Raw genomic sequence first — 13019 nt, 5'->3', positions numbered from 1 at the left:
AGCTTGCTAGCATGGAGCCAAGCAACATTGTCGTGTGCTGAGCTTACAGTGATAGATCATCAGTGTCTGAGCTAAAAGTAGCCGTCGCGGGAGCACAGGGCTACCTTTGCCTTTGGAACGCACTTTTATGTTGCAAAACTGCTCATTTGTAATGTCTGACTGCATATATCTTCGCTATCTTGACGTGTTGTAGACTGATGTCATTAGCCAGCTAGTATATCTAACACTGAGATCAGACAGTCATCTGTGGCATTCAGCTGGTTCGCTGAATATGATGCAGAAATGAGGCGAGGCAGTCAGCTAGCCAGCTAGAAAACGCCATATGTAGGACGCAAGCTACATGAATTTTGGGTCACACAAGAGCTCGTCCTTATCCTGCTACCCATGTCCGTAGACTCTTATCCATAGTCCGGAACGCTCATGAAGAGCATTGCATGAGGTAGCCCGTTCATATTTCTGCCGTCAGTTTAATGTGGTCAGGCCTGATCATCTGGTTTTGTTGTGTTAGTTAGCCGCAAGTTTCCCTGCCGTTTGAGTCGTCGCAATTTCACGGTTTGCGCCTACCACCTGTCACATGACGTGCGATGCGTTCCATTGCAGCTGATCTACGAGAGCGTCGCCAGGTATTTCGTGGAGTACAAGGGCTACGACAAAGACCTGTTGTCACTAACTCCTGCCACATGGGATTTCTGGTGAGTCAGTCAACCACTTTCGATATGCGGTGACTGAGCGAATGTCGAAATCATAAAAAAACAGCACTCACGATTTCGCCCGGCGAAGCAAGAGGATGAAGTTGGATGTAATAGCTAATAATGATGATGATGATCGTCATCATGGTTCAATTCATGTAACATTATTTGGATATGGGTGTGCTTTTCCCTGGGGTGGGGTAACCCACTGCAGTGATTCACTGCATCCATTAAATGCTCATCATACATCAGCTGAGGTGCAGAGCTAAGCATTTGTTTGGTCTGTTAAAAGGGGCGAATGGGTCAGTCTGTTTTTTTCGATGAGTGGCCACAGAGTATTGGGACGTCAGTTTAGTGGGTCATTCAAATGACAGATTGTTCAGTAGCACATCACTTCTTTTGGGGGGGGGGGGAGTCTTTTAGCCTGGAAGTTCTCCATCCAGGCTAAAAGCAAGAATGTTCTTTGCTGGTCTAACAGTAAAATCCCAGCCCGACTAATCTTTATATTAGCCTGGGAAATGCTACCTGATACTGTCACAGACTCCAGCTCGCGGGCCATGGGTGGGCTCACTGGAGATAATGGGCCTAGCCCAAACCCTGAAAAACGGGTGTGGCCAAATACTTTTGTCCATATAGTGTATATATTCCATATTGTACATATATTCTATGTAGTGTTTGTATTTATGTAGTATGTACATATGTGTAATTTGTCATTTTTCTAGTTTTAAGGGCTTAGTGGTGGATCTAGAAGATGGAAACCTTATTAAACTGGCTGAAGACGGAACAGTTTTAAGGTAATTGTTAATCTTCGATGTCTGATGTTTAGCCACCTCTGAATGAGTCACTGTCAATGATTGATAGTTTGTTGGTACTGTAATCATCTTGAATCAAAGCCAACAAGGAAAGTATTTTAATATATCAACTGCAGATGCCAGCTTAGTACATAAACGTGACTGTGCTACAGATTAATCAAATCATTCCTATATTTTGCAATTGATTTTAATTTAATAACAGTCTCATGTTATTCTTGTTGTAAAGCGTTCATAATTATATGTTGTTGAAAGCAGGACCTTAGTGCACAAACCTTAATGGCTAAGGCACCACAGTCTCCTTCATTTTGTGAGCAGATGCGATCATAATCAGCACTTTACATAGATTATATTTTTACGTATAACCACCATTATGTATATTCAGTGCCTGGATATTTTAATTAAGATATTTAGAGTAAGTACCATTCTCAGGGGTATAACAGGTGTCTCATTTAGCATTGAAGACCACAGTCATCTGATCCCCTAATTGCTGCACCCCTTTGCTGTTTTAAACCTTGTTTAGGGCAACTCACGGGACCAATGAGCTAAGCACAGAAGATATTATTAAACATTATGGTCCTAAGAGGGAATGGAAGCATTTCAATAGCCTCAATACCTCATACACAAGATCAGGTACGCTTTTCCTTGAGATTTCGATGAAACATCATTTTTAATAAGTCATTTTTTTTTTTACTGAACTACTGTCATTTCAGAAGGTATTACTTAATACAGCAGTATAAATCAGTTGTTACAAAATAAAAATCAAAATTCAAACACTTGATCAGCAGGTGAAGAAAACTCCAACTTACTTAAACTGGTCATGCTTATTGCTTGCCATAACAAAATTCTAGGCCAGAATTGATAGCTTTTTATGTAGTTCTAAGTGCTCTTAAATAATGGTGTAGCGTTTACTAACCAGCTGCAGTGGTTCCGATTTGCGCATGTAAATTTTCAAATGCATATATACTGTTGAGCTTAATGTTTTAAAGTTTTAACTTAATGTACTTTGTATATGAGATTCATGAGTATGTGGGTATTCTGGGTGATCCATTCAGTAAAAATATACATTGAATAAGCAGTGCATGCTGTGTGAAGCCCCATACCTGTACATCAGAAACCTGAGGTTGCCACTGTGTACTTTTGTTGTGAATGAGTTACATCATCTTATACTTACACTCATTCATATTTTATTCATATTACTGTCATAGTCATTGTAGGATTGAGTAAAAAAAAAAAGTGTAATGTGAATTTCAGAGGATGTTCTCCAGAAATGTGTATGTTTTTGAAGGAAATTGAATTTTAAGTGAAAGTGTGCAATGCGCTCCTTTGTTTTGCTCTCCCTCAGCGAAATACTATTTTTATGACAACTATTTTGACCTACCTGGGGCTCTTCTCTGCGCAAAGGTTGTGGATATGTTACACAAGGTAAGGTTCCTCTTTTTGCAGTGTCAACTTGAGTGATACTGCTGTCATTTTCACTTAACTGGTTACACGACTTTTTACGTGCATTTGCAAGTGGCACCGTTATCACAGATGAATTTGCAGATGCAAGAACTTTTGTTTTGTAAAATATGTTGTTCAGGACTGTTTGTATCACAACACATATGCATATATGAACACCACTCCAGAGAAATTAAAAAAAAGAGGTCTTATAGAAATATGAACAGTCAGTCCTCATTATAAAGCAGTTCCTTTTCTAATTACACAACACTTAATACAGGTATTTAATAAAAACTGCTACAAGGACTGCAGCCCCCATTCAGTCTTCAGCCTGATCCTTGATGTGTTTGTGTTTCGGGGAAATTTGGGATTTGCAGGCCTTAAAGTGAGGTAATTAACTAACTAAAATAAACAAGCCGATGATACATTGAATTAACTTGAGATTCAGCCGAAATGATTGTAGCTTCACTGATCATATAACCCAGCTGTTTAGTTTGGAACAGGTGTGTTTTCTTGGTTCTAGGTTGTGCACTGCTACAACTCTTCCACTGTATAGCGCTAGTCACTGTGAGTGATGACCTGTAATATGAGTCCAAAGTCTTAAATGTTAATGAATTGGAATTATACATGTTTTCCCTCATTTGTTATTGTCAACAGCGTGGAAATGAGGTGACCCTAGATTTTTGGAAAGACATGGTTGCTGCTATAGACCACAATTACAATACATCTGCATTTAAAGGTGAGTTGATGTTGTGTTTCCCTCAGCCTTGGAGTCTTCCTACACTTGCACTCTGTGTGTAATATTGTAAGAATACTCACGACCGTTGAAAATTTATGGATTGATATCTCCAGAACTAACTGCTAGAAAGGTTCTCAAGATTCAAATTACCTCAGGCAAATGCAATTCAGGATTGCTCGTTATTGATTGATAGTTTATGATTCATATCTTCTAAAGAAATGAGCAATGTTTTTTGGTGTTCATTGTTCATCAGTCTTACCAGCACAATTGGTGTGTGTCTTTCTGTATTATTGTATAGTGGTTTCCTTTTCCCTATGAAAACATTTAAGAAGAATATCAGGAATCATAATACCAAGACCCAGACAAAACGTTAGAACTAAGACATATTTCTTTATTTGATCAATATGTTGTACAGAGCATAATGCATCTTGGGGAATATAACAATGCCGTTGACACACAGTTCTGGATTTGAATGGCCGATTATGATCCTGTGTTTTGTATTCTTCCAGTAATGTATTTCTTTATCCTGGTATGTTCATTTTAAAGAAAGGCAGAAACAAAAATGTGTTCAAAAAACAAGCATGGTTTTCCTTATTGGTTATCCAGTATACAGCATATGTTACAGATAACGCCATTTTTCAAAGACAGATTTACACGCAAAAATGAGAATTAACTGCTGTAAACATTACAAGCAGTGAAAGCACCATATTTTTAATGTGTTTAACACCTTTTTTATTATTATTTCCTGGACCTTTCTTAACTGAATATTTGAGACATGCAGCAAGGAGAAAGTGATTTTCAGGAAGTGTGTAACAAACTATAAACAGTTGTCACCATCCTCTCATTACTTTGGAAACCTACTCTTAACCACTCGTAACACGATCTTCTTCTTACTAATGTCCTTTGCTTGTATATTCAGTTAAGGTAATTCCAAGCGCAACTAGAATTGTGAGTTATTATTTTCTTACGTCTGTAAAAAAATAATAACCTACTGTCTATTGTGGCGGGATAGCAGAACAGGGAGTTTGGTTCGTGTGTTTCAAAGTTGTGAGGTGGTGTGGAGATGCTCGTATCACGTCGAGGCGATCAAGAAGCCGGCGAAGATGCAGTGGACGTTATCGGCAGCGAAGATGCCATTGGCCTCCTCATCCGGAACCTGAATATAGACTGTGTCATGCTCATGCAGCATAAGGACAGCACTTCCTGACATCTGGTCCAGGAAACCCTTGTTGTACTCATCATAGGTGAACACGACGGGTTCGCTGTTTTTGTAGAGCGCCACCAAGGCATTGGCCCCGTTGACATGCATGTGGAAGGCGAAATAGTAGAGTCCCGGGATTTGGCATGTGAAGACTCCGGTGGAGGGGTCATAGTGCTGCTCTGCATTGTATACGATTTGGTCAAATTGGATGGGCGCTCCTGCCGCTGGGTAAGCTCTAGTCAGCACGGCGGTGAAGGCGGACATGTGGGTCTTGATATGGGCGGCAGGCATGACCATCTCGTGTGTTTTCAGGTGCTCATACCCTTTCTGGTAAACAATCTCCCCGGGTGGACCGGGTGGGCCAGGGGGCCCAACTGGCCCTGGAAGACCATCGTGTCCTCTGGCCCCAGGAATTCCAGGGGGACCATGAGGACCAGAAAGTCCTTTAGCCACCGGTCCTGGAAGGCCAGGAGGCCCAGGAAGACCAGGGTGACCTTTTAGACCTGGTGCACCTGCAGGACCAGCAGGCCCCATTGGTCCTCTTGCTCCAGGAGCCCCAACTTCTCCCCTTTCCCCTTGGTCTCCTTGACGCCCTGGAATGCCCTTAGCCCCTGCTGGCCCTTGTCCACCTGGGATTCCAGGTGCCCCTGGGCTGCCTACCTCACCTTTACTACCCACAGGTCCAGTATGTCCCATTGGACCAGCTGAGCCTACTGCCCCTGGACTACCTGGTTTTCCCTGAAACCCTTGTGCTCCCTGATCACCTTTAAGTCCTCTAGGTCCATGTGGTCCCATTGCACCCATTTCGCCTTTAGGTCCAGGTATTCCTGGCACTCCCTGAAACCCTCTCTCACCCTGAGGGCCAGCCGGGCCCACAGGCCCAACAGCACCGGTATGCCCAGTGTGACCCATTGGCCCTGGTTCTCCTTTCTGACCAGTAGTGCCTGAGGTGCCTGGAGCTCCTCTCTCCCCTGGCATTCCAGGTACACCTGGTTTTCCAACACCTGGCAGACCAGGAGCTCCTGGTACTCCAGCTGCTCCCGGGGGGCCTTTTGGCCCGCCGGGGCCAGGTATGCCTGGAGCACCGTCAGAACCTGGTTTCCCGATTGCTCCGACCCCTGGAGCCCCGGGAGGACCCTTTAGCCCAGGTATTCCGATGGGTCCAGGAGCCCCGTCGCGACCTGGTGTACCTGACTTCCCAGGCAACCCAGGGAGTCCAGCTGGCCCGGGTTTTCCCATTCCAGGCATGCCAGGCTGCCCAGCAGGGCCCATCGGACCCATGGCGCCCCTCTCACCTGGTGTTCCGGGAATACCGTGTCCCCTCTCCCCCTTGAGCCCTGGAATACCGGGCACACCGGGATGTCCCTTCAGGCCTGGCTCTCCTCTAGGCCCCATTTGTCCGGGCAAACCGTGTGGCCCTGGTTTTCCGGTAGCCGCAAGGCCAGCAGGTCCTGGGCTCCCAGCAGGGCCGGGCATCCCCCTTGGTCCCTGAGCTCCAGTTGCGCCCGTCTCTCCTTTTGGACCTGGTATGCCCATGGGACCAGATTTTCCTGGGGCACCTGGAGTACCTGGCTTTCCAGCTGCAGAGTAACCAGCTGGCCCAGGTGGTCCTGGTGGGCCTTGTGGACCTGGCGCTCCATAGCCACTCTTTCCTGGGGCCCCAGGGGGGCCAGGGGGTCCAGGGTGTCCTGGTTCACCTGGAGGACCTTGCTCACCTTTTGATGGCGCCACTGTGAAAATATTATAGGCGGAGCTCTTTAATATCATAGTGGTAAATTACAGTCAATTTCTCCTCTTATTTGTGCCTTTGAATTAGTTAGTCAGTGATATGGAAAGGTGCATCATTTCCCATCTGAGGTGGAGAAGTGAAGAAATAACATGTGATTATTGACAACATGGGTTGTTTGCCCAACAAAATAAAAAAGCAAATTCCTGCTTCATTTATCATGAACTAAGGCCTGTAACACACAGATTTCAAAAATATGCACTGTTGTATATGCACTTTGCAGACAACAGTGCAGAAGGAAAAATCGTCATGACTTGTGAAAGTATTACTCTGTTGTCTTACTGAAATGCAAATATTGCACCTTGCTCAATTTTTGAAAAACATGTATACAGTAGAATCTACAAACGTGGGATTTCACAACATATCATAAAAATATATATCCCTAGAACATTTGCTGGGTGTTTTAATTTAAAATTTTGAATTTTTGAATTTAGATTACTTTTAATCATATATTTCTCATCAGTTTGATCCAGTCTTTTAATCTTAAAACTTTTTTCTTAAAAACATAACATTAAGATTACATTACAACATTAAGTGACATAAGATTGACATTTCCAACAAATGCCCAATGTACAGCTGCAGCCAAGCTGACTGGGAGCAAAAAGAGCAAAATAAATGAATAAATAAATAATCTTCAAACTAGCAGGAAGAAGAATCAATTTTGTCTACACCCCTAATTGCTATCATCAGGATTTAGTCAGGCTGACTGAAGCTGCCCAGATCACTTTGGGAGGTATGACTTGATTAAAATGGAGTCACAGTGCATTATATCATTTCATTTCATTTGAAGTTCCATCTCCAAAGTGTAACTTGGTAATTAAAGCAGTGTGAGCCTTTGATCTTCTGTCCTTGGTGCATAGACGAATATTGACTACAAGCATGCGCACTCACAGTTGCTGTCTACATTAGTTCCCCATAGACTAAATGTGATTCATTACGTTTGGGAGGTGAGCAAGAGAAAATACACAGCCACATTTCAAAGTGGTACTCTCCACAGAAGTTTAAGAGGTTGTGTGCATGACCTGTTTTAAGCCAAATTACTGCTTGCAAGAGATGTGTGTGTATGTGTGAGTCAGTGAAATGTGGGTGTATCCCCCCCGGCACAAGCTGTGTTCTCTTGAGTGGGATGTACTGGTTGATCTACATAGATACGGAAAGGTAAGAGTGGGGGGCTTGTAGTAGAAAGGGAAGAGAAAGCCCTCTCATGTAAGTTAGTTTGAATACAGTGTCCTCTATTAAAAATAATTAGCTAATGGCATAGAAATGCTCAGATCATGTTCTTTCACTGAGTATAACACAGGCTCAGAGGCATTAGCTGTCATAGCATGCTGTGCTTGTATTGATGGCTAAACATGTTCATGCACTAGTTACCTCATCAATTGACCTCTCCAGGCAAAGAGTCCTGTAGCAGAAATGTGCAAAACAGAACAATTCAAATGCTGTTTTAATGGGAGTGGTTGGTTTTTCGATGGCTTTCAAGCCAAGGATGAACAGATGTACAAGCCTGGTAGACTGTGGAGAAGGAAGCAAGCACTTGGTTCTAGTATAGAGCTGATGTTCCAGATTCTCTCTCTCTGTCCCCCTTTCTGTTATGACACACTGGCTGAATTAAATCAATAGCCGCTCACGAAAACACAGGCAGGCTAAATAAGAAGACTAGCGTGCCACATTCTGGTAATGATCTGCACAGGTGAAACAGTGTGTCCTCCTCTCCCGGTGATTTTAAACAACGACCTGCAGATAGCTGTCTGGAACTTTGGTGGAGTTGCACCATAAACCTCCCATCTCCACCTCTTATCTCTGTTCCTCTGGGGGGGGTCCCCCACACCCTGATCCAGAGTCAGCCAACCAGCCTCCTCTCTCCTGACCCCAGAGCTTTTGTACAAAAAATGATGCAGCTGATCCAGGGTCGGTGTTTGGGTGCTTCAAGCTGCCAGGCACTCCAGCGGTGCGGTCACACAGACTGTCACCACGGCAGAAAGGGGGTGATGAGTTGTGGTGTTATATCTAACAAGAATCAGATGCTCGCTCTCTAAGATGTGGTGACTGTTACGTTTTGAAATGAGCTTAGACAGAATTCCATGACCCTGAAGGATGTTTGAAAGCAGTAGCATACAGCACCCAAAATCATTTTAAGGGATTTAGACTCAGTGTGAAGGAGACAGCTTATTTGAAGTGAATGTTTTCTCATTTAACATAATTTCTTGTGAATGTTGCATTTTTGAACTAAACATGTGGCCTCTATAGAGCAAAGTGCATTTCTGAAGAATGGTCAAAGGTGTGATTAGTGTGGCCAAGGTGATTGTTTGGAGCGATTCCTCTCTGATGCCTCAGAACTACTTCCCAGTTTTCCAGAAAAACAGAGGAGAGATTGTGCAGCACGCTGTCTGAAAGGCAGATGTGGAAGATGACATCTGTTCACACAGAGAGCCGAGATTGGATTGGCAGGTCAGGGAGATAATTGTAGGGAGCACGAATTGTCCTTGTTTAGGGGAAGAGGAGTTGGATAAAGAGAGTGTTCAGCTATGTGGCAGGTTAGCGGAGTGGGAGTTTGAACTTGTGCCACCGGTCAGGGACACGGAGGACAGAATGCAGGCTCTCCAGATAGCACTGATCATTCCTGTGTCTTTGTGGTGACAACCTCAGCTCTCCCTGGTAGTTACGGAATTACAGGTTTGAATTCTTTGGGAGCCAGAAGTTGTAATGGTCTCAGTTTCATCACTCTTAGCTATTGTTCTTTTATCTGTTGTCTTGTGTTATTTTGTAAAGTTATTTTTTGATCTTAGGGTGAAAAGGGTCAGATTCAGTCTTTACTAAGTCTCAAGTTTCCTTAATTGAGTATTTTCAAAACCAAGACATTTGTTATTAATTTCAGTAGCAGCAGACTAGTGATGTTGAGTTAATTTATAAAATACAAAATGCTTATGTATAATGTTATATAATGTCAGATCCACAGCTGTGAAAAAATCACAAGTTGTGTTGTCAAACTGCAAGAACACTTATATAATCTTTTCAAATGAATCAGAACATCCTTATCAAAATAAACAGAAAGTTATGGTAATTTCACAGTGCAGAGGGCATTTTAGTAACTAAAATGATCACATTTCTTCAAATAAGTTGCTTTTTTTGTAAGGTAAAATAGTACATCTTGGATTTTTTAACCGAAATTTTACTACTGGAAGTTGTATCCATCGAAATGTATGCGAAAGCTGTGGAGTCGTATGTTGAGCGCAGCACTCAGAAGCTAAGCCACAAATGAGCAGGCTACAGAGAGCCGAAGACACACTTTAGTTCCACCCTCCCGCCACAGTAGTGTTACTTCTGACTGCAGTCAGTGGGTGCACAACCTGGAGATGAACCCTGGCTCCCTAACCATGCTGTTTTTTGTAACGTTCTGTTGATAAGCTCCTGGTGCGTTCAGGGAAGCTTAATGTCTCCGTCACACTGACGACTTCCTCCTCCTCCTTACCCCGATATCACCACCCCCGTGAATCAGTGCTCTGTGCCGCACCTCAAGTCTGAATACTGCTTTATCCTGTGCTGGTAACATGTGGCTTAGTGTTTAAAAACTAGGCCTATAACCAGAAGGTTGCTGGCTTGATTCCCTGGTGGGGCACTGCTTTGATACCCTTGGGCAAGGCAATTAACCTGAATTGCTTCACTAAATATCCATATCCAACTGTATAAATACATATTATGTAAAATTTTAAGATATGTGACTCAGCCTGTATGTGGGTGTCTGCTAAGCATATAAATAATTATTCAGTTCCTCCTAATTTTTAGGGATTAATATGTCAGAAATATAGATTGTCTCCAGCTCTGCTGGTGGTTATTTGCATGATATGTTTTATTCATGAGTAACTGTAATCAGTAACTGTAGTCATACTTTGGAAGCAGTGGGGAAAAGAAAACATTTTTCAATCCAAATCACTTAAAGGTTGTTTGCTTTTAAACGCTTGTGGTGTAATTTGTCCTGAAATACACAGTTAAGTGGTTTGTTTGGGCGTGCCTTGCACGGCATGGTAACATCTGTTTTGGAGATTTATCAAAACTTAGCTTCCATGCAGTATATGGCCCAGGGACCAACCCAGTGCGTATCGGAGTATGTACGTAAGCCAGGAAAAGCCACATGAAGGCATCCGGTTAAACCAAGGCAATTTCATTACATCTCCCTGTTCCAGAAATGGTAAGGTTTTACGACTCCTGAGCTTGCACTATATTTAAATGGGTGATATTGCACAGTTGTACGTATAATTGTGCCATTTTTATTTATGAACTTTATAAGTATATAAACTTGTAATAAAAAGGACAGGGTTCAGAACTTATAAAACGTAGTGATAGTAACAGCACTTGTGAAGAGATTTTCGTAGAAGTACAAGCCACCAAGGACATTTCTTGAAATTAAAAAGGAACTGCTTGATACCGTTAAAGCCGTTTCAAGCGAGAGTATTTGATGGCAGCCTCCTCAACAGGTCTAGACTATCGGCCACAATCGCTGTCATCTCGATGAAGACATTGTAGAATAAAATCTAGCCTAACTGACTGCTAAAACACATCCTTTGTTTTCCTGGAGGTAGCACTAGACGCTGTGGATTCCTGTTGAAAGTAAAATCCACTTTGATTGCTGTGCGTGTTTTGCTATGCTCATTCTTCTCTAGTTACTTTTTAGTCTGTGCAAAAGCTGCCCTCTTAAAATGCTGGCAGTGTTTTGTTTTGTCCTCTCAGCATGACCTCCAGGAACACCTCTTTCTCTTTAACATGTTTTAATCAGCATTTATGAATCAAGAAATTACTATGTCAGCGGTTGAATGTTACATGGTAATTTGATTTTGTATCCTACAACGTCAGTTGCCTGCTGCAGCAACATCTTTACCAGGATGGTAACAGACTTGCATCTAAATCTTCGCCCTGCAATGAGCTTTGTTCCTTAACATGTCTCACACTGATTAAAGGAAAGTAGTTGGTACTAAGTGGTACTCAATGGAACTCAAGAATAGAACTCTAGTGACCATCCAACACATGTGGAACAATGCAGTATCTGATGTAAAAAGCCCATTGGACGAACCTACAGTTTTGCTCAGCCAATAATATCGTAGGAAGCACCTGCAACCATCAGAAGTCTTACTCTGAGGGAGCTGCGTTCTTGCTGTCTGCTCACATCCAGCTTGGTCACAGTGCTGACACTTACAAGTGGTGTGAAAATACCTGCCAGTCTGTCTTCAAATGCACAGCTCAGTTAGGAAGGACCATGCATGAGGGACCATGTCGTATAAATCCTCTAAGCGCTTGCAGTTTGGACACTGTGGAATGCGGTAAAACATGCACACTCACCATGGCCCTTAACAGGATAAGGCTGCTTGGTGACCTTCTTCACGAAATATCTCTCCCCGTGCCCCTCGGCCAAGGCCAAAAGGACAAGGAGGACGCTTGTTACACGTAGGTCCATCTTCTGAAGCTAAATCTGAAAAGGAAAGGAGCAGAGAGTGCTGGTCAGCCTTTTGTCCATCACCCTCTACACCCCAGCAACATCAGTCCTGTGAGCATGACTGCAAATATGACTTTGAATCTACAGCAGATAAACCTCAGTATCAGGACACACGTGTTCTAAGGTTCTAAGTCCAGGGTTCTAAGGCAACACTGTAAAATTCCATTTCACAGCCCAGAGAGCAGGTGCTGTTAGCATCCTGGCTCCATGAGCACCGGTCTGACCTGATCTGGAGTCCTCATATAGCATCCCGTTTGAGAATGAGCTCTCCCACCGCCCTGGCCATACAGCCGGACTCTGCTGCCCCCATAGCTGGGTGAGCCAGCTTGGGGCCAACACCACAGACACATACAGACAGAACCAGAAAGGGCACACGTACCAGCATACTTTAGCTCCAAAAAACAGAGGAGTCCTGGTGGCTGTCCCTGCCGATGCTGTATATCCCTTTGATCCGGAGTCTGTCTGATGAGCTGCTGTTGTGAACTGCGGAACACCAAAGCGGGTATTTATACCGTAGCTGCCCCTCACATCACTAAAAAATGCCCAGTATATAAGCACCTCCCTTCACTGATGTAAGCTTCAATTAGGGGTGTGATCTGCCTGGTGGAGGCATGTCAGATCAGGATGCTAGTTTGCACTAAATGTTTAGACTCCCAACCCAGACACAGCACAGAAAAGAAAAACTTCATTTACTGTTTGAATCATCAGGTGTTTTTTTTTTCTTTTCTTTTTTACTCCTTTTGAATATATATATTACTTTGAGTGTGTAGAAACAAGTATGTAACTTTGAAAGAAGTGTAATAGCCTGTTTGAAGAGTTATAGAGGGCTTGGTTTCAGATGATGTCTACACAGACAAAAAAGTTTAACAA

The 13019-nt window shown here is 43.1% G+C and overlaps 2 protein-coding genes across 2 annotated transcripts in view; one reads left to right on the top strand and one right to left on the bottom strand.

Moving 5' to 3' along the window:
- The window catches only part of nt5dc1 (5'-nucleotidase domain containing 1), a 61011-nt gene that overhangs the window by 616 nt on the left and 47376 nt on the right, over positions 1-13019 (top strand). Inside the window, exons 2-6 of the mRNA XM_036549523.1 lie at positions 601-692; positions 1412-1483; positions 2022-2131; positions 2844-2923; positions 3596-3677. Coding sequence (XP_036405416.1) covers positions 601-692; positions 1412-1483; positions 2022-2131; positions 2844-2923; positions 3596-3677 — 436 coding nt within the window. The remainder of the gene's footprint in view (positions 1-600; positions 693-1411; positions 1484-2021; positions 2132-2843; positions 2924-3595; positions 3678-13019) is intronic.
- col10a1b (collagen, type X, alpha 1b) lies at positions 4055-12639 on the bottom strand. Its single transcript, XM_036549522.1, has 3 exons — positions 12529-12639; positions 11996-12125; positions 4055-6608 (listed from the first exon to the last, which is right to left on the bottom strand). Exons 2-3 carry the CDS (start codon positions 12108-12110, stop codon positions 4750-4752), a joined length of 1974 nt encoding a protein of 657 aa, XP_036405415.1. The 5' UTR covers positions 12111-12125; positions 12529-12639; the 3' UTR covers positions 4055-4749.

Source organism: Megalops cyprinoides, chromosome 17, assembly GCF_013368585.1.
Source record: "Megalops cyprinoides isolate fMegCyp1 chromosome 17, fMegCyp1.pri, whole genome shotgun sequence".
NCBI classification, from domain to species: Eukaryota; Metazoa; Chordata; class Actinopteri; order Elopiformes; family Megalopidae; genus Megalops; species Megalops cyprinoides.
The sequence above is the reverse complement of the archived record's forward strand: the minus strand, read 5'-3'. Positions and strand labels throughout refer to the sequence as shown.

Coding starts and splice junctions, on each gene's coding strand:
- col10a1b (XM_036549522.1), bottom strand. CDS start 12,110: ATGGACCTACGTGTAACAAGCGTCCTCCTTGTCCTTTTGGCCTTGGCC. Junction 6,609..11,995: donor TTATCCTGTTAAGGGCCATG/GTGAGTGTGCAT, acceptor ATATTTTCACAG/TGGCGCCATCAAAAGGTGAG.